The sequence below is a fragment of the Condylura cristata genome, unplaced genomic scaffold (genome assembly GCF_000260355.1).
Source record: "Condylura cristata isolate star-nosed mole 26May11 unplaced genomic scaffold, ConCri1.0 scaffold00007, whole genome shotgun sequence".
Lineage (NCBI taxonomy): Eukaryota > Metazoa > Chordata > Mammalia > Eulipotyphla > Talpidae > Condylura > Condylura cristata.
This window is the reverse complement of record NW_004567108.1, coordinates 24291079-24312457: the sequence shown is the minus strand read 5'-3', so window position 1 is coordinate 24312457 and position 21379 is coordinate 24291079. Positions and strand designations below refer to the sequence as shown.

Genomic DNA, 21379 nt, shown 5'->3' with positions numbered 1-21379 from the left:
CTGTCCCCACCTCTGTATGCTGTCTTTCCTGCACTCCATGCAATAACTCATTCTGCCCTAATAAAGACACACTTTTCATAACCACTTCTTCCCCATACTTCTTGATCTTGGTTGTTCCTATTTTTTGGGATTTTCTCAAATGAGATGTCTCATACGAGATGTCTCATCCTATATCACTCTCTATTTCCTTTATTTATATATATATATATTTGTATTAGCAGGTATCACCACCTAATGTATAATAATGTATAATAATTTGTCTATTTATTGCTTGCTTCTTTGCTGTCAAGAGAGCAGGGACTTCGTCTAGTTCACTGCTGTGTCTACAATGCCTGCCATTGTGCTTGGCTAACAGGAGGTGTTCAGTACATGCTTTTGAAAAAGTGCAGCAGGCCCTCCCTGGTGGCAGAGTGGGTTAAAGCACAGCACCGCAAGCATGCTGCAGCTGCTTCAGTGAGCATTCAATCCCCAGCCCCGGAGGTGACCCACATGGCCCGGCAGACCTCTCCTGACTACCTGCTGCTCCCCTCAGCAGTGTACTTCCTTGATCTACCTGTTCTGCTCCCCACTCTTTCTCTGGTGAATCCTCTCACCCCCTGCACCTCTGGCCTGTACCCCAGTTCTGCATGAAAAAATAAATCTTAAAAAAGAAAAAGTGCAGCAAGTTGTATTTCTGGTCACCTTTAAGATACAATTTAGAGGCTCCGTATAGGGAGGGCTTACTGTAGACAGTTAGTTGCTGCTTCTGTCGCCCTCTGCTTATAATTTGATAGATGTTTTTTAGTAACATGTATCAATAATTATTTCATGGCTCTCTAATTAGAGTATGAAATACTCAAAAGTAGGTATTATAAAGATTGGAAGTAACAGAACCCTGACTGATACACTGTGCAATAAATGTTTGCAGAAAGAAAAATGAGTCCTTTTATAATTCTGACAGTAAAGCACATTTTGTTGCAGCATAGTAATCATAATCTTGACTCTTCCAGGTACCTCTTGATCCTCTCTTGTGCATTAGAGCAGGCCCTTAAGCCCTTACTGGAAGGGAATAGTAGCACCACAAGCCTAAATTCAAATCAACACTAGAGATAACAAGGTTATAGAAATGGCTTCAAAGCAATAGAAAAGGCAAAAGAAAAACTGAGAAATTAACTGTTATCTCTACTGGCTGTGTATTTAGTTATTTGTGTATCTGCATCTTCACTGCAACTGTGGCTAAAATGTCTGCTGGTGAAGAGCAAGGTCCTTGTCCGACCCACTGCAAGATCCTTAGCACTGGCACAGAGTAGGAAGTTTAATGTTAAGTAAATGAATCTCGGAGGCAGTAGGGCGCAAATACTTCCACATTTACCTGGAGTAGATTTCACTTAATAATTTTGCGGCTATCCATTTTTGCCAGGTGTACTCACATGCTCTTTTTCTCAAAATTAGAAAGCAACCAGTGGCTGCTAAACATAATAAAAGATCACAAGAAATAATAATTTAATTAGGTCCACATATTGACACAAACCCATCTGCAACCGAGAACTACAGAGAAAAAGTTCATTGTCACAAAACAATAGCTGAATAAAAATCATTTTAGTGAATTGGGAAAAAGTGAGTTCAACTGAATTTGAGGAAAATTTATTATACTCAGTTAAAACCAGTAGTTAAGACATTCACTAAATTAAAAATTAAGGCTATATTAACTTAATGGATTTTAAAATTAACTTGGGTGCTTTCAATTAAGGGTCTCTTTGTACTTGGTCAGATCTCATCTGTTAGTGGGCCTACTTCCTAGTTTATGCATATGGTGCTGTCACAAATAAAAGCTCATATTCTTAAGGGAAGTTTTGACATCTCCTTAATGTGCTATGGAGATGGGGTGATTAGGGGGAGGGAAAAAAGCAGGAGCATGTTATTTGGTTGGAACAGAAATAGAAAACAGAGAAAGGCAGGTGATGGGAATGCCCAAGACAGCCAGCTAGGGCTAGGGTGCTTGAAAGGCTAATCCATCACCTTCGCTAAACACAGAGACTGCTCAGTAACTGTGATTAGATTACAATCTAAGAATCGGGCCAGTCTTACCCACAGAGAATTACAAAGTAAGAACAAGAAAAACATGGTCCCAGTTTCCTGTGTATTTATAACCTAAATGAGCGAGAAATTGTCAGCAGAGCAGGACAACTATACTTGCCCCAAAGAGAAGCTAACAGTTTCTTTTACTAGGATCTTCGAATTAAGAGAGCTAGTTTTAGGCAGAAATGCATGAAGTCTCAGGATTTGTATTATTAGGCTCTCCGTATTATTATTCTCTATTCTAAGACAGCAATTATGAGCTACCAAGATCCACTGGTGGTAGGAAGAAGGAAAAAGTGGATGGAAAGTTAAACATAATATCATTCTAGGGCTTGTTTCAAGTTTCCTTTCTTGGGAAAGGCTTGCTATAAACTCTGATGCCTCTCCACCCATGTCTGGACTGCCTGCAAAAGCTGGTTGGAGTTTCACTCTTCGCTATTCCCCTAGAAGTTATGGAACCCCCAAATTGACACTATAAATAGCATTTATTTTGATTTTACATGCCAAATGATGTGCTAATATATACTGCTTTCCATGGTGCTCCGAGTTAATAAGTGCACAAACCACACAGCTGTGAAAGGATCTGGTTTTGAGTTACAACATTCTTCTCAGTTATATCATTGGCTGGGAAGGTGACTCTTGCTTCCTTATTTCTCCAAATGCATCTTGCCCAAAGCTGTTCATGCTCCAGATAAGCAGACATGGTTTTGTTTAGGAATTTGTGAGTTTTAGATCTCTAGCAGAGTCTCCAATGTTCCCATCAACAGCAGAACAGAAGATATAAAATGATGTGTAAGTCAGAGAGGGCAAGACAGACTAGTTGCTGCATATTTTATACTTTCTCCCACTTTGCATGTTTCCTAGTAACATAGCACTGGCCAGGCAAGAGGGAATAAGGGCACTGTCACATGAAGGGCAGGTGTAGGTCCCAAAAAGCATTTCATGGAGCAAGACAGAAACCAAAGACAAGAGACAAGATCCAGAAACAAGTTACTGGGAGGTCTTGCTCTTGGTTTCAGAAGGGAAATCAGGAAGTTAGCAAAACCATGGGACTGAGTACAGTAAGGAAAGACCCTCCTATCTCACAGGGAGAAAATTAGCATCACACTTTGTAACAAATGCACTGGAAACTGTCTCAAAATCTGAAATGATGAACTGCTAATCCTTTGTGGACTTTACAGGAAGAGTGGGACAGTGAAGATATGCAGTTAAGAAAAACTGATACCTCAAGGTAAAGTACATATACTAAAGAACGCTCAGTGGTAATACGAGGGGAAAGTTAATGAAATCAATGTAGTCACTACGTAGGACCAATTTTGATTCTGTGTGATGAATTCGCAAATAGATAATATAAGCACTCTTCTATGAACACATTGGTGACACAGAGGACAAGAACTCCATGGAAGGAAAGCTGCTTGTGAGTGAGAGTAATAGGAGTCGCTTTTGTTCTTATAAAGTGCGTAAAGGAAAATTAGAACGGATAGTATTGCCAACAGAATTTCCTTGCTATTAACTGTGTAATATAATGACTTTAATTTTACTTCGTGTTTTGTTATTTTAAAAATTATCCTGCTCTGATATAATTGTTGCTTATTAATAAAAGCTTGTGACACAAGTAGATCCAATCAAATAGTCAGACTACAAAGAGATTTAAAGTATGCAAAAAGAGAGTCTAGTTTATTTTGTAGACCTGCAATATTCATGAGCTATTAACTTCTTGTATGTTTAAGTAACGTAAAGTGTAAAAACCCTAGTCTTCGCCAGAGCTTTAAAGAATGTTAAATATTTGTAAAAGGAAGATAGTTGAGCTGAGCAGGGCTGCACTGAAAGGCACTATGGTGATGAGTCAGATATATTCAGACAGAAAAAAATGTGAAGGTTCTTGTTATGTCAAACAAGATTTGAACAAACTCTTTAGTTGAGTTTGCCCTGTTACGGAAGAATGGCATAAGGATGTTTTGCCATGGATTTCTCTAGTCAAGGTATAGTCACAGTATTCTACATTCAAATCTGAACTTTCCTTACCCTTTAGAGCATGAGCTACACAGTGGTTTAATAAAAAAAAATTTCCTTTATAATTCACAGTAAAATACACCTAACTGAAATTACAGCTTATGACCAAAAAACTTCTAATTCAGGAAACAGGTACTTTCTGAATTTTTTTTGGTTAAAGATTCCAAATTAGTTGATTTTGATGCATTGCCATTACAGTGTTGAGGACTCTATGAAATGTCCTATAAAGAAATTATTAATTGAAATAGACCAAATAGAGATATTCATATCTTTTTTTGATAAACGTGTATTTGGTAACATGAAACATAGCAATGATCATGAAAAGTTCAAGAGGCAGAATAAGACTTAAAAATATAAGTACATATTTTCCTATACAGTGACTTTATCTGTATGTGTAGATTAAAAACACTTTTGAGTATTTTATACCTGGCAAAGCCTTTGGCTTTAGACAGGAAATAATGTCAGTTTATAAAACTGAATCTTCTTCCAGAGTTATCTCATCATGATTTCAAAGGTCTTAAAGATAACCAACCAGAATATCAGCCTCTCTTGATCAAAACACTCACATCCTGATCCACATTTATTTGTCTGGAGTCCATACTGCTTGTGCTCCCAGTAGCCTGTTTTTCATTCTATATGTGTACAAATAACATCTGATAGAAGAAAGTCTCACCTTCTGAAAGCCTCAGGAACTAGAAAGCAATTATATCAAGCCGGCTGTGAATCTAACTGAATGCAATGTTTGCATTATCTTTATTTAGTAACAAATTTTACTCTTTTTTGAATACTCAAGAATACATTCATGTGGTTTAAGAAGTATGAAAGGGAAAATAGTAGAGGCATACACCATTTATTTTTATTCTTGATTTTACTGCCAATCATGACATCATTGGTAAGTGTCACCTTTCTATTAAATTTTACATTTTTCCTTGCAAAGAATTTCTTGTCATAATTTATAATCGAGAAAGACATAGTCTTTCACAGTTTACAGAAATGTAGATGAAAAGTAAAGAAGAAACCAAGGAATTTAAGAAAATTTGTCCTAAGAATATGTTCCAGGGAAGATGTCATTTTGAAAAGGGAAGGCCACAGATGAAAGAATTTTTGGGCTTTCAGGGGTTTATGGAGACTATGGAAGAACAGGGTATTAGCAGGGAAAAGAATGAAAGAGAAAGGGCTAAAACAGACGTAGGGGAATGAAGAAATGAAGTAGAATAGTGAACAATAGGAAAATCAGGGAGTGAAATACTTTAGTTCTACATAAGGTATATTGGAAGGCCCTAAGAGTTACCTCATGATGATATATGACTAGATCAGGACATAGATAATCTAGAAAATATAAAGACAGAAGCAGGAGAGAAATAACAGAAACTTTTCATTTTCAAATACTGAAAAGCAATGAACAATTTCTCTAAAATTATTTACTTGTTGGAAAAAATAATTTCTGATAATAATAACTATAGAAAGTCTTTGCTTTGCACGATAGTGTCAGACTAGAGAATAACTGTGCACTTGTGGTGGACTGTTGGGGCACTGGCAGGTGGGAAGGGTGTGAAAACATGTATTTGTAGAGGTGTAAATCTATAATTCCCAAGGCAGATACAATGAGTTGAACCTACTTTATTTAATGTGAAATATGAAGGAAAAGGAAATGACTGAAACTATGCAGAATGATCACAATAATCAACGGGAAAAACCATGCCGTTCTGTTCTGTGATTTAAAATTTTTTTTTTTGCCAAAACAGTAAAAACCCTCTTACTGTCAGCAGAAATGGAATAACGTAATGAAAAAATAGTAAAATTAATTGTATTTTTATCTACTGTAACTTTAAGCATTAGAAACAAGGAGCATTAGAACACTTTCTTTGTAAAACACAAGAACAGTTTGAGTAGGGCTTTTTGTCAGATAACTTCTAACACAGTACAAGCAAATCTTTTTTTATGCCTCAGCAAATAGTCATACTCCAAAGTTTGGATCAGCTGCCGACATTTTATCCTTTACACATCCAATGTCGTGAAATATCTCTGAGAGTTCACTTGATGTGTGTGTGTGGTTTTTTTTTTTTTTTTGCTAGCATCACTTCCTCTGGGACAGCTTCATCTTTTTTGTCACAAACACTTTCCAATTTTACTTTCAGCATTTCATTTCTTTGCCCCACTTTCATCTTTGTTGGCCAAATTTCTCCTGAATATCCATTTTCATAAAATGGATGATATGCTGTGTGTGAACCAAGTACAGATAGGTAGGATTAGTTGACAACAGATTTTGAAAAAGTGGTATCACTGGCCACTGATCATGATGCGCACTGGTTATTTATAAAGAGATTTATACTTAATGTGATTATTCCCGGTCAATATATTGTGGTAACTGATATTTGACCTTGTTTTGGGGGGACTGATGTTATTTAACTAAACGCTGGTAAGTGAAATTTGCATAAATCGAAACCCTACAGAGTAAGGTCTGCCTGTATTTATTAAGCCTTAATTATATTCTAGGTGTAATTTTTAACAGTTTCAATGGATTATTTAACTTAATTTTGATCATAACCCAACAAGATGATTCTACTGTTATCCTGACTGTATAGCTGGTGTAACTGCAGACTCTCATCTGGCCATCTTACAGAACTATTTTCCACATGCTTGGCAGAGTACAAATTTGCCAGTCATGATAAATCCAATGCTCTTCTTCATAACTGCTGACTTACTACTATTAAAAAGTTTAAACGACAAGTAACAAATTCATTTGGACTGTATATCTAGAGCCGGGGTCTCATAATAGTATAGAAGAAAGATGGATTCTTTCGGAAAATGTACGGACTCTTAGAAGTGGAGTATCAGAATAAAGAGGGTGCCAGTGAGCCAAAAGTTACTCTTGGGTGCTGAAGGAGTTTACAAGTTCTTAACCTTCACCCCAACTATTTCTGTGATCATCTTCTTATCAGGAACAAGGAGGATCTTTACAACAAACACAAAGCTCCTTCCCAGGAGTCTATAAGCTCCTTGAAGTGTTATGGGTCATATCCAGCCATGTTGGCACTTTTTATTAGAGTCTAGACTTGACTTGTGCCTAGTGCATACTAAGTGCTCAATAAATCTTTGTAGAATTAAAAACCAAATATATAGTTTCTTGCCTCATTAGACTCAAGAATAGCAAGCATGGGGCATGGTATGACATTAAGGCTTTAATTTTAGGGAAAGTAAAAAATGATAAAATAAAAAGAATTTGATTTGCTAAAGTTAAGATTTGCTGCCTATCTTGATTTTATGTGCCTCATACTGCCTTTGAAGAAAAGCATAAAGACATAACTTTGAAGGATTATTTCTTCATAAAATATGTGTTGAAGAATTCTAAACTCTAGCAGTTACGGAAAACTACACTTTTAACTATAAAATTCAAACTGTATATGATATGCTTCTCATTAGGAGAAATAGTTTTCTCATGTTTTGATGATATTTATTAACTGTATCTGTGCTCTAAAATTAGCAACATCTTATTTTAAATAAAATTACTTCCCCTCTGGAAACCTTGTACAGAAGGTATGGGTACTTTGCTATATAAATTAAACTAGAAAGAGGACTAAATTTCCTTGAAGAAAGTTTATCAGAATGAAGTAAAAGTAAAAACTTGAAATAATTCACTTTGCTTTTTAGGAAAACATCTAAAAGTTCAGCTAAAAATAAAAGAATCCCTATGCCAAAAGCGATTTTAGAAGGTTATTAGTCTATTTCAATATAGGGCCTCTTCCAGACTCATCTATAGAGATCAACATTACACAAATCTTTAAAGGATATATTTCTTTGCCCAAACTCTCCAACAAGTAGGTTCTATAGTATTTTAGAAATTAAGAAGTTTCATAATACATCTGAATTCTGTCCAGGATTGTGCCATAAGATTATTCAAAATCATATCACTGAGATATGATTGTGTTATTCATTAGCATGATATATTAAATACCTAGGAGGTATATGGAGGGTTAGAGATTTTAGCACATAAGAAGCAGAAATACTAGTGCTAATTCTCACATAATAAGCATATGTCATAATCTGTAAAATCAATTTTCATAACTAAAATTCAAAGCCACTGGTCAAAGTATCTCTCAAATTTATTAAGTAGAATTATTTTCCTTCAGAAGGACCTGTTTCAAGAAATATGATGAAACTGAAACTAAAAAAATGTACCTTTGCTTTTAAGGTGTTGATATCAACTTAAAATATCTTGAAATTTTATAAATATAAAATATTTGCCTTATCTGTAGTGCTTAAAGTTTACTTGAATATTCATTTCAGTACCAAAGAATATTTATTTTAGATGCTCTGAATGACTTCTAGAAATCAAGGCAGTTTCTCTGAAGAGGTATGTTTTGAGAGTATTTTTGCCAGTAGGCAAATTTATCGCTGATGACTTGATGCCTTTATGTGAAGACTGACAGAACAGGCATTAAGAGTGTAGACAGGAGTAGACTGGAAACATGTGGGAAAGAGCACACTTTGTGGCTTGAGTGAGGCATATATCACACAGTGAAAGAGAAGTTCAGGGCAGCAGACCCAGGCAAACTACATGAAGGGGACAGGCCAGGCAGAAACTGTGGGCTGAGGGGTATATGATTCTACAGACTGCAGGAAAAACTCTCTAGATCGTGGAGTATGAAACCAGGGAGACATAGAAAACAAAAACTGTAAATAAAAAGCATACACAGAGACTAAACCAAGAGAGAAAAAGGGGAGGTAGGGCAAAGAAAGAGAGAGTTAGAGGGAAACAGACACAGAGAGAGCCATCAAGAGCAGTGACCCAGCCAGAGTTGGCAGAGGGAAAGAGAAAGAGATGACATGAGAAGCACAGACAGCCATGAGAAGTGAGATCAATACATAACATATGGTAAAAAGTATGGAAATTTCTGTTTTAGATACAGTGGACTTGACTTACTTTCCCAATAATTAGGGTTAGAGCACTAAGTGCCATGAGACACATCTGTGGAGACAAGAGAAATAATAGGCCATCCACTTAACTCATAACTTAACATTTTGAAGTACAAATGCAAATTCTTATTATTTATTTATCCAGAAGCATTCCAACATAATTAGTTAAAATCTTTTTTTTTTTTTTTTAATCTTTAAAGGGAAGAGTTAGCTCTGTAAAAGGAGAGTTGCCACCTTTACTGCCAAATTCTTCCAAGGATTTTTCACAAATTGGTTCAGAAAGCTGCAAAAAACATGGTGACTATTTTTAATTTATTTTTTATGGCGAGATTTCTGGAATGAGGCTACTTATATTCACTGTGATTACTGGAAAGCAGAAAGAATAATCACCACAAGGTAATATTGGATTGATAAGTAATCAGGGAAAATATTGGTGATCAACAGAAATATCACATATTTAGCTTAGGTAGGTTGGTTTAAATGGTTCTTTAATTAGTTTCTTTTCTCCAAAGTTCCTGACTTCAGTTAATTATAATGAATGATTCACCAAAAACACTAGAATTTCTGGTGGTCAACTTTTAGAAAACTCATCCCTTCTATTACCTAATAATTATAAGGTAGTCTAGAACAATGAATAGGAAAACTAACTGACGAATAACTGCTTACGAATAATAAGCCCATTTCCACAGTTACGAACAAAAACTGTCTGAAAATTGTTATTTAGTTAATGAAAACATCACTTAAAGGATTAAAGTATATATATATATATCTTTTGAATGGAAAGAGGAATTCTACAATTCTTGCACAGTACATGTAGTCAAAAGGTGGCACAGTTTCATATTTGCTAATATGCCTTGAATTTTAAGGTCTGCTTACAAGGCAAAGTATAGATTTTCAATTACGTAATTAATTTGAGCTGTGTCTCAAGCATATTAGACATATTAGGCAGCTCAACCTGTCTACACATTCTGAATGACACCAAATCCTAGAAGCAATTACTGTTGATTTTTCACTGTTACCTTTAGAAAGAAGTGATTATTCACTAGCAAGAAACACAAGTCCTCTTTGTCATTCCCGTAAGATGTATTTTCAGCAATAAAGTGAATATTTAGCAGCTACTCAGTAAGTTTAGTCAGTGTAAACAGTCAATCTGGATTACTTAAACAAAGAAAAATTAGGGTTTCCTATCATTCAAATTTACGTAGAAGTTACAAATTTCCAAAACTTTTGTTTCAGTGGTGGAAGGGGACTGGCCAATTAAGTACAAGTTATCAATAATGTACTTCTTTCACATCTAGAGCCACACCAAGGTTATCTGAAATACAGAAATTCTCTAAGTTTAATTTCTAACTCCTAAGCTATCTACAATGGCTCTTTTCCCCCTTTTTAAAAAAGGTTTTTAAGTTTATGGTGCTATCTTTATAGTTCTGATATGCCCAGATGAATAATAGATCTATTTTTTGAAAAGGGAAAATACAATATTGAATGAATATGTATTTTTACAGTAATTTCATGTGACTTAATGAAACATTAAGTCAAAGATGAAGGCAAGTCAAAACTTAACAAAAATTTTATAATTTAAAAAGCTGAAAAGAAGAGACTTCACTAAATTAAACATGTGATATGGATATCTATTAACTTGTGCTCAGCACATTTTTAATATCTTTAACATTTTAAATTAAAGGTAACAGGATTATTGGTTAGAAAATTCAGGAGTTTCAAAGGTACTTCAACAGCCTTTTGTTAGTTCCTTGTGAATTTCCTTTCATCACTTCAGGTAGGTCATATCACAATTTCATCAACTCTTACCCTTAATTATTTCCTTCTCTAACCCCTCTAAACTTCTGGAAATGGTATTTTCATTATTCTAGCCACTTTTAGTGGAGATTATCATTGTCTCCTCCCTTTCCCTTAATTTCCACATCCAATCTATTTATCATCAAGATTGTAGGTTCTCCCTAGTTGTATTTGTTAGAATTCTCTTATCCTCTCCATTTCCATTGCCCCCAATACAGCTCATGCCACCTACTAAAATGTTTCCTTTATCATGACAGTCTGCTTAGTCTACTGCCTCTGGCTTCCTGTTCCCCCTCCCCACCCCTTTTATTAAATTTATTTTCTCACATCTTTGTTAATCTTTGTACATAATTTGATCTCTCCCCCTCAGGGGTAGTTTCAGAGTTCTCCCACCATCCCAGCATTTGTTCTCCATCACCACAGCCCTTTGTGCTCTTCCCTCCCATTTTGAGCCCACTCCTTTCCCAGCCCAGCTATATGTCTCAGCTTGCAAGTTTTATCTTTTTTTCTGACCCTTTGTTCAGTTTCTCTATATTCTCCATGTAAGCAAAACCACCTGATAGTCTCTTTTATCCATTTACTAAATTAATCTTTCTTTAAGATCATGTCACACCATTAAAATTATTTTTCTAGGCCCTCGCTGGTGGCGCAGCGGGTTAAAGCACAGCACTGAGAAGCTAAAGCCGCTTCTGCATGAGTTCGATTCCCGCCTGCCCCGGAGGTGACCACATGGCGTGGCAGACCTCTCCTGACCCGCCCGCTGCTCCCCTCAGCAGTGTACTTCGTAGATCTGCCTGTTCTGCTCCCCACTCTGTCTCTGGTGAAGCCTCTCACCGCCCCTGAGCCTCTGGCCTGTACCCCAGTTCTGTATGCACAAATAAATAAATCTTTAAAAAAATTTTTTTCTAGGAAAAAAGATAGTCATAAGCTATAATTCACTACGTTGTCCCCAGTGTGCATACAGTTCTATCATTCTAGTAAGTCTGCTGTTTAAAGAAAAGAGTAAGTGCTCAACAAATATTTGAGGAATAAATGGACATAGGTTGAGACATGAATATGGAATCTCTTAAGTCCAACTTGTTAGAATAAAATCTCACAGGAGCTAGAAGGTTACAGAAAATAGCAAGTTCTGTCTTAAGAAAAACTTTGGGCAGAGAAGAGCTGAATGACAAGACAAATCAGTATAATGTCTATTGGGTGTGGTATAGAATAAACTTAATATATTATCTTTGACAAACTGTACAGCAAAATCTATCCGGTAGTGGGGAAGCAAGGGTAGGAATGAACTGTCTTCAGTGACTTCAAATCCTATGGTATCAACGCAAATATGATTTCACAAGGTTTTATTTCAAAGCCATTTAAGGTTGTTTCTACCTAGGCTTGAGTAACTGACCACCAGAGTTAATATTTAAGCCTTCTGTATTAATTTTATATTGTTATGGAACAATCGCCCCCAAGTATGGCAGATTAAAACATTACACATTTATTACAGTTTTTGATGGCCAAAATTCTGAACATGGCTTACTTGAATGATTCTAATTCGGGTCTCCCAAAAGGCCATATTAGGAATAGGCTGGAATGTCCATATCTCAAGGTCAACCTGGAGAAGATCGATTCCATAATAGTGTCATTCGCTTTCCTGTTGGCAGGCAACAGGTCCTCTCTGGCTCTTTCTTAGTTATACTGATTTCTTGCCAAGTGGGCTTCTCTATGGAGCAGCTCATGAAAAGGAGCCTGGCTTTTACCAGAGAGCAAATGAGAGGACAAGAAAACAGCCTACTCTGTCAACACCCACTGATCTTATAATGTTCTCCATTGCCCTTAAGCAGCAGGCTGGATAGAATGGTGAAAGGACTTTTCACAATTCAGTTATGGTGCTTCCTCTGGAGATATATCTTGTGAGGTTAAGACAATGGTCTTCAGAATGTGTTATTTGCTATAAATTAGCATTTAATGTACTCTGTTATTTCCTCCAGTTCAGGAAATGAATGGGACTGGCTCCTCTTCTATTACCCTTAGTGATCTATTTGCAAAAGTTCTGCTTTTCACTCTGACTTCAGGCTCTGTTTACTGAAAGGTCTATCAGGCGACATTACAATGATTTGTTGAACTGGAAGGTGACACCGACATCTTGCAACTTTGAGCTTTTTATACCATTGAATCAAGAAGCAAGGGAGAGTGCTAGTGTATCTGCGGTGACTGATCAAAATTACTAAGGGAAAATTGAGTTCGTTCTACAAAATGGGGGAAAGAAGAGGACATCTGCAATGTAGAAATTCCTCTAAGACATCTACTAGTATTGCCTGTGATTAGTATCAACTGAAAACTGCAAAATATAGTTCATGCAGCATTATTAATGACCCAGACTCTTCAGGAATAAAGATGTAGGTCATCTTGACCAGCAAAGAACTAAAGAACTAGGACCAGTTGAGTTGCATATTGAGAGCAAACGGAATATGGTATAATGTCAGTTATAAATAAATAGCTACAACTATATGACTAGTTGCAAAAATGGCAAATAGTTATGAATATTTTGCCTTTATTTTGAAATGGATATATATTTACTGTATATATTTTTTCTTTTTTCCTCCATTCTTCCCTACCATCTAATATAAGATGTAACAGCTTCTAATAATAATTACTTTTATCTTTCAGTTTTAAAATTAGAGGATACCACTGGTGAAATAATAAGTATCAGCCAATAATGTTAAAGGTCCATCCGGAATATTTTTCATGAAATTCTTTTCTAAAGACTGTGGGTCATAGCACTTTCTCTTCTAGCCTTGATTCTAACTGGTTGGTACACAATCAGAGGCAAATATTTTGTTTGAGATCCTGTATGGTTATGAAGTCTATCTCTTAACCAACTTATTTATGTACATATTACCTTTGTATAGTCCAACAGCAACTGCCTATATTACTTTCAAATTATTTCACCTACTCATCTTTATAGGGAGTTTGTAGGTAAGCATTTTCAGCTACTTAACGAATTAGTGGATCAGACCCATGCCATATGTTACCAAAAATTCAATGATTCAAGGCAGAATAACATGCGTAATTCACAAAACAGAATCTTATATTTCATTAGCATATTTCTCACCTTAAAAAAGAAATCATACATCTCTCATCAAAACACATACCTGCTGAGACTCGGGGACAGTCGGGCAGCATGGATTCCACTGATGTATCTAATGGTTCTGAGCTGGAGACCCAATTACAACAGTTCTACAATATAATAGAGACAACTTTCTGTTGAAATATGATTTAAACCAGACCAAAATTTTAGGCAGCAGAAATTAATTTGTCCTAAATAATGAATCACTAAGAAGTATATTCAATTTATTTTCAACACTGCAAAATTTTTTCATATGTAAACAGTCAGTAATTATTCATAAACAACATGACTGTGGAATAAAGTTTACCTTCTGTAATTCAGCAAATCACCTGTGCTAGTATCAAGAAAATGTAATCTTCTGTGAACCATGATGTAATATATTTCTAGATGGCCAAAAAATAAACAAATACATATAAGGATTTAAATGAAGACACATTAAAAAAGAGATCCATTTTAACTTTGAGAAGAAATAAGTATTAATTTAAATATGTGAAAGAATAGTTACATTTTTAAGCTATAAAATACTTTGTAGTACTAGAAGAAATAAAATTTTCATTTGTTCTTCAAAATTTAACTCTTGTAACATACTATCTTTTAATTACTACTTCAAACTGGACAAAGAAGGCTATATCAAAATAGTTCAAAAGAAAAACAACCTGATGAATTGTAGCTGTTTGTCTGATGATACAAAACCTCCAATATTAAAAGATAACTTCCAAGATAAAGACGATTTACAACTCAGAAAATGAAATCGAAATAACTGTATTCTCTCCATATATTTAAGTCTGTATTTAGACTCTGGTTTAAAAAGTGTGATTAACTTCATTTAGCTTTAAACAATTTCCAAAATACCATCCTGTTCTCTCTCTATCTCTATCTCTATCTCTGTCTCTCTCTCACACACACACACACACACTCTCTCTCTCCCTCTCTGATTTTCCAGACAGATTTCATTTTAAAAGAAATCATCCTATCAATCATGTTGGAAAAATCGCTGATTGCTATTCTGGTAAACAAGCATGTATTGTGTATTTTTAGATGCTTGCTGCCCTCTTCGTGCACCATGGAATCCGTTCTTACTGTGGAAAGATCCTTGACTGGTAGATCAAGTATCTTATTGTATTTCCTTAATTCATTCTGTCTGGAAGAAGATGTCAGCTGTGTTGCAGTGAGGAGAGAATTTCAAAGGCCCTGGTCCCCACCAATAAAGGCCGAGGAATGGCTTTTGAATAGATTTGTCAAGGCAACCCTACTGTTCTGGGACCAAGGAGAGCAGGAATGACATAAAGGAAGGGTTGCTGTATGAGATTAGAAAGTGAAGTTCACAAAGCATGGCAGATTTTTGTAAGAAACAGTAGATCAAGGAAACTATTGAACTATGTGTAAAAAAAAACATGAAAACAAACACAACATCTAGTAATGTTCTTAAATGCTTTCTCTTTTTACATTTAAATTGGATAAAATATTAGTATTTTCATGTATTACAAAAGCCTGATAATTTAAAGTGGGTATGTATTCTATAACTTGCATTCCTAATCTTAATTAACAGCTGAATGTAAAATTATACAATGTAAGAGAGCAGAAATTATAAAAGGAAAAGGGGTTAGAAGATATTTCATACATTTGAAATAAGTAAAATTAATATTACTATTGATAAAATACCACATCAGAGAGTTCTAGATAATGCAGATTAGCACACAATTAGCCTGCTTTTATACACAATGTGACACTTGCTTGTAAGAAGTAAGTATTCTCCAAAGCAGTGTCAAGATATGTAAATGAATGATTTGTTTTATCATTCATCACAGCTCCTAATAAATTCAAAAATCATGACTTCTATAGGTACTAAAAATAGGCTCCCAATGATACAGGGAGATAGCTTCAATGAAGAATGACTTTCTCTTTCTTGCTCTTTTTCTTAAACAATTCAGTCTTTTCAATGACAGCAATTAGCACTACCAACAGACAGGCAACGATTAGGTATATATTTTAATTATTATTAATCCTGCTGGTACCTCAGAATCTGATGGAAGTTGGCTATTACCCAACTGATATGTCAGTCTTAATACTGCTTACCTAGACTTCACATGGGTAAAACTATGACTAAAAGGATAGTTCTGGAATTAATAAAAGAATGATATACTGCAGTATGGAAGTAATTAATCACCATCTAATACATTATTATTGACTTTTTTTTTTGAAGATTTATTTATCTGTACAGCACTGGGGGACGGGCCAGAGTCAGGGGCGGTGAGAGGCTTCACCAGAGACAGATTGGGGAGCAGAACAGGCTGATCAATGAAGTACACTGCTGAGGGGAGCAGCGGGCGGGTCAGGAGAGGTCTGCCAGCCATGTGGTCACCTCCGGGGCAGGCGGGAATCGAACTCATGCGGAAGTGGCTTTAGCTTCTCAGTGTAGTGCTTTAACCCGCTGTGCCACCAGGGAGGGTGACTTTTATTGACTTTTATTGCTATTATTGACTTTTAAAAGCTGAGTAAAATAAAATTTATCTAGATCACCTTTATTTTTTTTTTCTTAGGGTAACACTCGATTATAACTGTATATAATTCACAGGTATAGATTCATACCTCTTTAGATTTATGAAACCACACCATACCTACCCACTAAGGCACCTATATAGCACTCCACTATGTATCATTAGTAACTTCCCCCTTTGCTAACCACGTTCCTAATGCCCTTCTGGGAATTTTTTTTTAAAGATTTATTTATTTATGCATACAGAACTGCGGTACAAGCCAGAGGTGCAGGGCGGGCGGTGAGATGATTCACTAGATACAGAGTAGGGAGTAGAACAGGCAGATCAATGAAGTACACTGCTGAGCAGCAGACGGGTCAGGAGAGACCCATGTGGGTCACCTCCAGGGCCAGGGATCGATCTCACACTAAAGCGGCTGTGGCTTATTTGCAGTGCTGTGCTTTAGCCCGCTGCACCACCAGGGAGGGCCCAGAAATTCAATATTTTAAAAAATATTTATTTATGCTTACAGAACTGGGCTACAGGCTAGAGGTGTGGTGGGTGAGAGGACTGACCAGAGACAGAGTGGGGAGCAGAACAGGCAGATTGACAAAGTACACTGCTTAAGTTAGTAGTGGGGGGTTCAGACGAGGTCTGCCATACCATGTGGCTCAGCTCTCCCTGGCCAAGGATTGAACTCGTGCTGCAGTGGCTTTGGAGAGCTTCCTAATGTGGTGCTTTAACCTGTTGTGCCACTAGGGAGAGCCCGGAAACTCAATTTTACAGTCAAATTTCTGAGTTTGTTTTTGGCTTGGTTTTGTCTGATTCTTTGTTTCTCTGTGTTTCACATATGAGTGAAATAATCTGTACCTATCTTTCTCCTTCTAACTTAGTTCACTTAGCAGTTCCATTCATGTTGCCAGGGGCAAGAGTTCATATTTTGATATATCTGAGTAGTATTCCATAGTTTACATGTATCATATCTTAACATACTCATCTGTCACTGGGAGCTTGGTTGTTTCTCTAACTTGCTTATGTAAGTGGCACGGCAATGACCATAGGTGTGCTTACGTCCATTTCAATTATTGTTTGTATATTACGCAGGTTAACTTTAGGAGTGGAATTGCAAGATCATATGGTGGGCCTACTTTTAATATTTTGCAACTCAAACATTTAAAACAAAATATAGGTAAAATTTTGTGATTCCGATATTTAATTTTTATATAGTCACATGTCAAAGTTTTGAGCTCTGATAAAAAAATAAAGATTATAACACTCTATAGTTAAAGTGAACATGTACAAGATTTCTCTGGACTGTTAAGTACTTTTGCAGAATTGTAGCGGTTCTACACCTTCGTTTAAGGAATGTATAAGAGGCATATACATGTACATGTCAGATTTTTCACCAAATTTCAGATTTCAACAAAGTAAAATAATGACATGAGATAGATGCTGCTCTATCTCATGCCAAACAACAAGCAGAGCACAAGAAGCGTTTTGCTAGAGCCATAAGAGGAGGTGGGTCATGTAACTAGTTTCTCTCAATTTGCTGGCAAAAAAAGAGAAAAATGAGTGTTACTCAAAGTTAAGTGCTTTCAACTTAATGGTCTTTTACTTGGAGATTCAGACTTAAAGGTTTGTGTGGTTGTAAATTGTTTTCTTTCAGAAATGCAAACTCTTGGTCGGAACTACTGATACAGAAGTACTTGTAGATCAGAGTGCTGAGGGGCTCTGATATTTGAGTCAAGAGTTGATGATATTTCAGAGTAGACAGCTATTTTTTTTAAAATAAAAAGTCAGAAATTATATTTTGTAGGAAAACAAAAACCAAGAATGTAGTAGGTGTTCCTGTGCAAGGCATTTAGAAGTATCTGGAAATGCTTGTTGCTGGATGAATTTAGAATTACATTGCTTTTTATTTCATTTAAACTGAGTTATAAGTAACCAATGCCTTAGGGGTTGATCTTTAACGTGGAAGCTATTGTGTACTAAGAACTACTATAGTTTACCAGTTTGTGTTCCCAGGACAAACAGTCAAGGATGAATGGTCAAAAGTAAGGGAGACTATTACATAGAACCATACATGTGGATTGGCTGAAGAGTTTTGGGGGCCAGGTGTATACAAGGAAACATTGGTTTATGCATTTTTTTTTATTTTTAAAAATACAAATCTATATATTTAAGGTATAAAACATGATGTGATCTACAGATAGTGAAATAATTACTAGTCAAGTTAATTAATATATCTTCCTTTCAGACATGTACCATTTTTTTTGTGCTCAACACCTAAAATATCCTCGTAGCAAATTTCCAGTATTCAAGACTATATTAACTATAATCACCATGCTGTATATTAGATCATTAGATTTATTCATCCTACATAACTGCAGCAAACATCTTTCACCCACATCTCTTTATCTACCTCACTTTTCAGCCATTGGTAACCACGATTCTACTCACTACGTAGGTATTTGACAAATTTAGATTTCATATGTAAGTGTATGTATGGTTAAGTCTATATCTGGTATATTTCACATAGTATAATGTTTTAAAGGTTCACACTTAATCTAAGAAATGCTTCTTGAGGAGTTGTTATAGTTCTCCTCCTGAGGCTGGCTTAGAATGTATGCTTGGTTGATTAGTTAGGAGTAGGTTTCATTTGGAGTAACTAACACATGTACTTTTTGACTTTCTTTAAAAAAATTGAAATTATACAAGTAATAGAAGTATATATTTCTTTCTTTTTGTAAGCTAACTGGTAAGATTATACAACCTGCTTTTTATAGTAAATGACTATTAGCATTAATAAATTTCTCATATTATGTAAACTTGCTTACAAATATGATTACTAACAAAATTAGCATAATAAGAATTACTAGTCTTAACTCCAAATTAAAAAGTGTTTGATGAAAGATGGACCAATCATTAAGCAGTCAAAAGTACTGAGGAACATCAATATCTAGACTTATTTTTATAGACAACATTCTGGCTTTCTATTATTTTCTTGGAAGGGTTGTTTACAAAAATACCTGTTAATTTGGCTGATTCCAAATGAAGCCAGAGTAGGAAGTGGTAGGGAAATTGGGGATTGAAGAACACTAAAGTTAGCCTAACCCACTCTTCTTCCAACATATCAAGAAAATAGCCCTTACTAATTAATGAGTCCAGGATTGTTTGCTTTTCATTATTTCAAGGAGCTTTGCAGGATGGACAAGGATTTAAAAAATATATGACAAGGTGCGCCCTCTGTGGTAGTGTAGCATGTTAAAAGTACAGCGCTTAAGAAGCTAAAGCCACTTCAGCATGAGTTTGATCCCAGCCTGCCCCGGAGGTGACCACATGGCGTGGGAGACCTCTCCTGACCTGCCTGCTGCTCCCCTGAGCAGTGTACTTCATTGATCTGATTGTCCTGCTCCCCACTCTGTCTCTGGTGAATTCTCTCACTGCACCTATGCCTCTGGCCTGTACCCCAGTTCTGTATGCATAAATAAATAAATCTTTAAAAATATATATATGACAAGGAAAAAAGGTTGGAGGTTTATCATTGGAAGTGTTGGGGAACACTGGACTCTTGTCTTACCAAATCACACCAAAATCTCTAATGGGGTGGGGAGGTTTCATATATGGAGGTGTGTTCCTATAAGTATCTGACATAGACATATATAATCTCCTTTTATGTTCTTGAGTTAAGGCAGAGATCTGACTAGGATATTTTCAAAGGTCCTTAAATAGTTATTTAATAAATGTACATTTCTGGGATATTATGGTGTTTTCTATAAAAATACAACTCATTTCCTTTTGTGGTATCATTTGCTTTTCAAGGCTTTTCTTCTTGGCTTGGTTCTCACTGTCGTTCATATTAGGAATTATTATCCCTAATTTATAAGTATGAAACTGAGCTAGAGAGATGGAGTGGCTTGCTCAGGATAAGTTTTAGCATTATATCAGATATATAACAGATTCTTAAGTATTGACCTACCTAGTACATAACTAAGTCAGGATTATTACCAAAACTTAGTTCTTCTAGTTCCTTGTTTTGAATGACTTCCCCTCTGTAAGATTTGAATATGCAAAATGAGAACATAGTTAATGTGTTTATACAATGGGGGAATAGGAAAATAACAGCAATAGTGCTGTTCACTTCTGTAAAGTGCAATTGTGCTATTTAGTTATATATGTTATTTTCCCATAATGTTGGCACGGTAGGTACTAAATTTTATAGATGAGAAACTGATTTTCAAAGAAATTAAATAACTGCCCAAAGCTACAGACCTAGGTAAGTGATTAAGTTGGAGTCTGGATTTTGCTATGTCATAATACAAAACTCCTCATGGTGCTTCCTAGGCATAATCAAGGGAATTGAAAGAATTAGTCAAGAAGTAGGTCATCTATGATATTAAAAAATTATAAAAGGCATGTTTACAAAAATTGATAAAACTTAAATGAAGATTGCATTATCAGCTATTTCAACTGGATGAAATATGTACAGATTGATATAGTCTGATTTTTAAAGGGATACATAGTAGTTAAAATACTTGAAAAGCAAATGTAGAGAAAGTATTTTATTTTCAAGCTAAAATGTGACAAGAACTCCAAATTTCAAAATGATGAAGAGGGAACTCACTAGTTGAGAACAAGATTATAACTGCACATTGATTATGCATAAAGAAAGTTACTAATAGCTCATTTATTAACCTGACTACATACATAATGCTACATACATACAGTGGACTGTAATATATCTCTTTGGACAGACAGTATAAGAAAAAGCATAGCATGAAGGGCACATCTTCTCTTGAAAAAGTTCAGGCCCTTAAAAAAAGCAATTAACGGGCCCTCCCTGGTGGCTCAGCGGGTTAAAGCACAGCACAAAGAAGCTTAAACCACTTCCGCAGGAGTTTGATCCCCGCCTGCCCCGGAGGAGATCCACATGGTGTGGCAGACCTCTCCTGACCTGCCCGCTGCTCCCCTCAGCAGTGTACTTCGTCGATCTGCCTGTTCT

At 35.8% G+C, this 21379-nt stretch overlaps 1 protein-coding gene across 1 annotated transcript in view; it reads right to left on the bottom strand.

Moving 5' to 3' along the window:
• The window catches only part of FAM172A (family with sequence similarity 172, member A), a 364503-nt gene that overhangs the window by 108918 nt on the left and 234206 nt on the right, over positions 1-21379 (bottom strand). The window contains exon 10 of the mRNA XM_004678134.2: positions 13926-14010. Within this exon, the coding sequence (XP_004678191.1) occupies positions 13926-14010 (85 nt within the window). The remainder of the gene's footprint in view (positions 1-13925; positions 14011-21379) is intronic.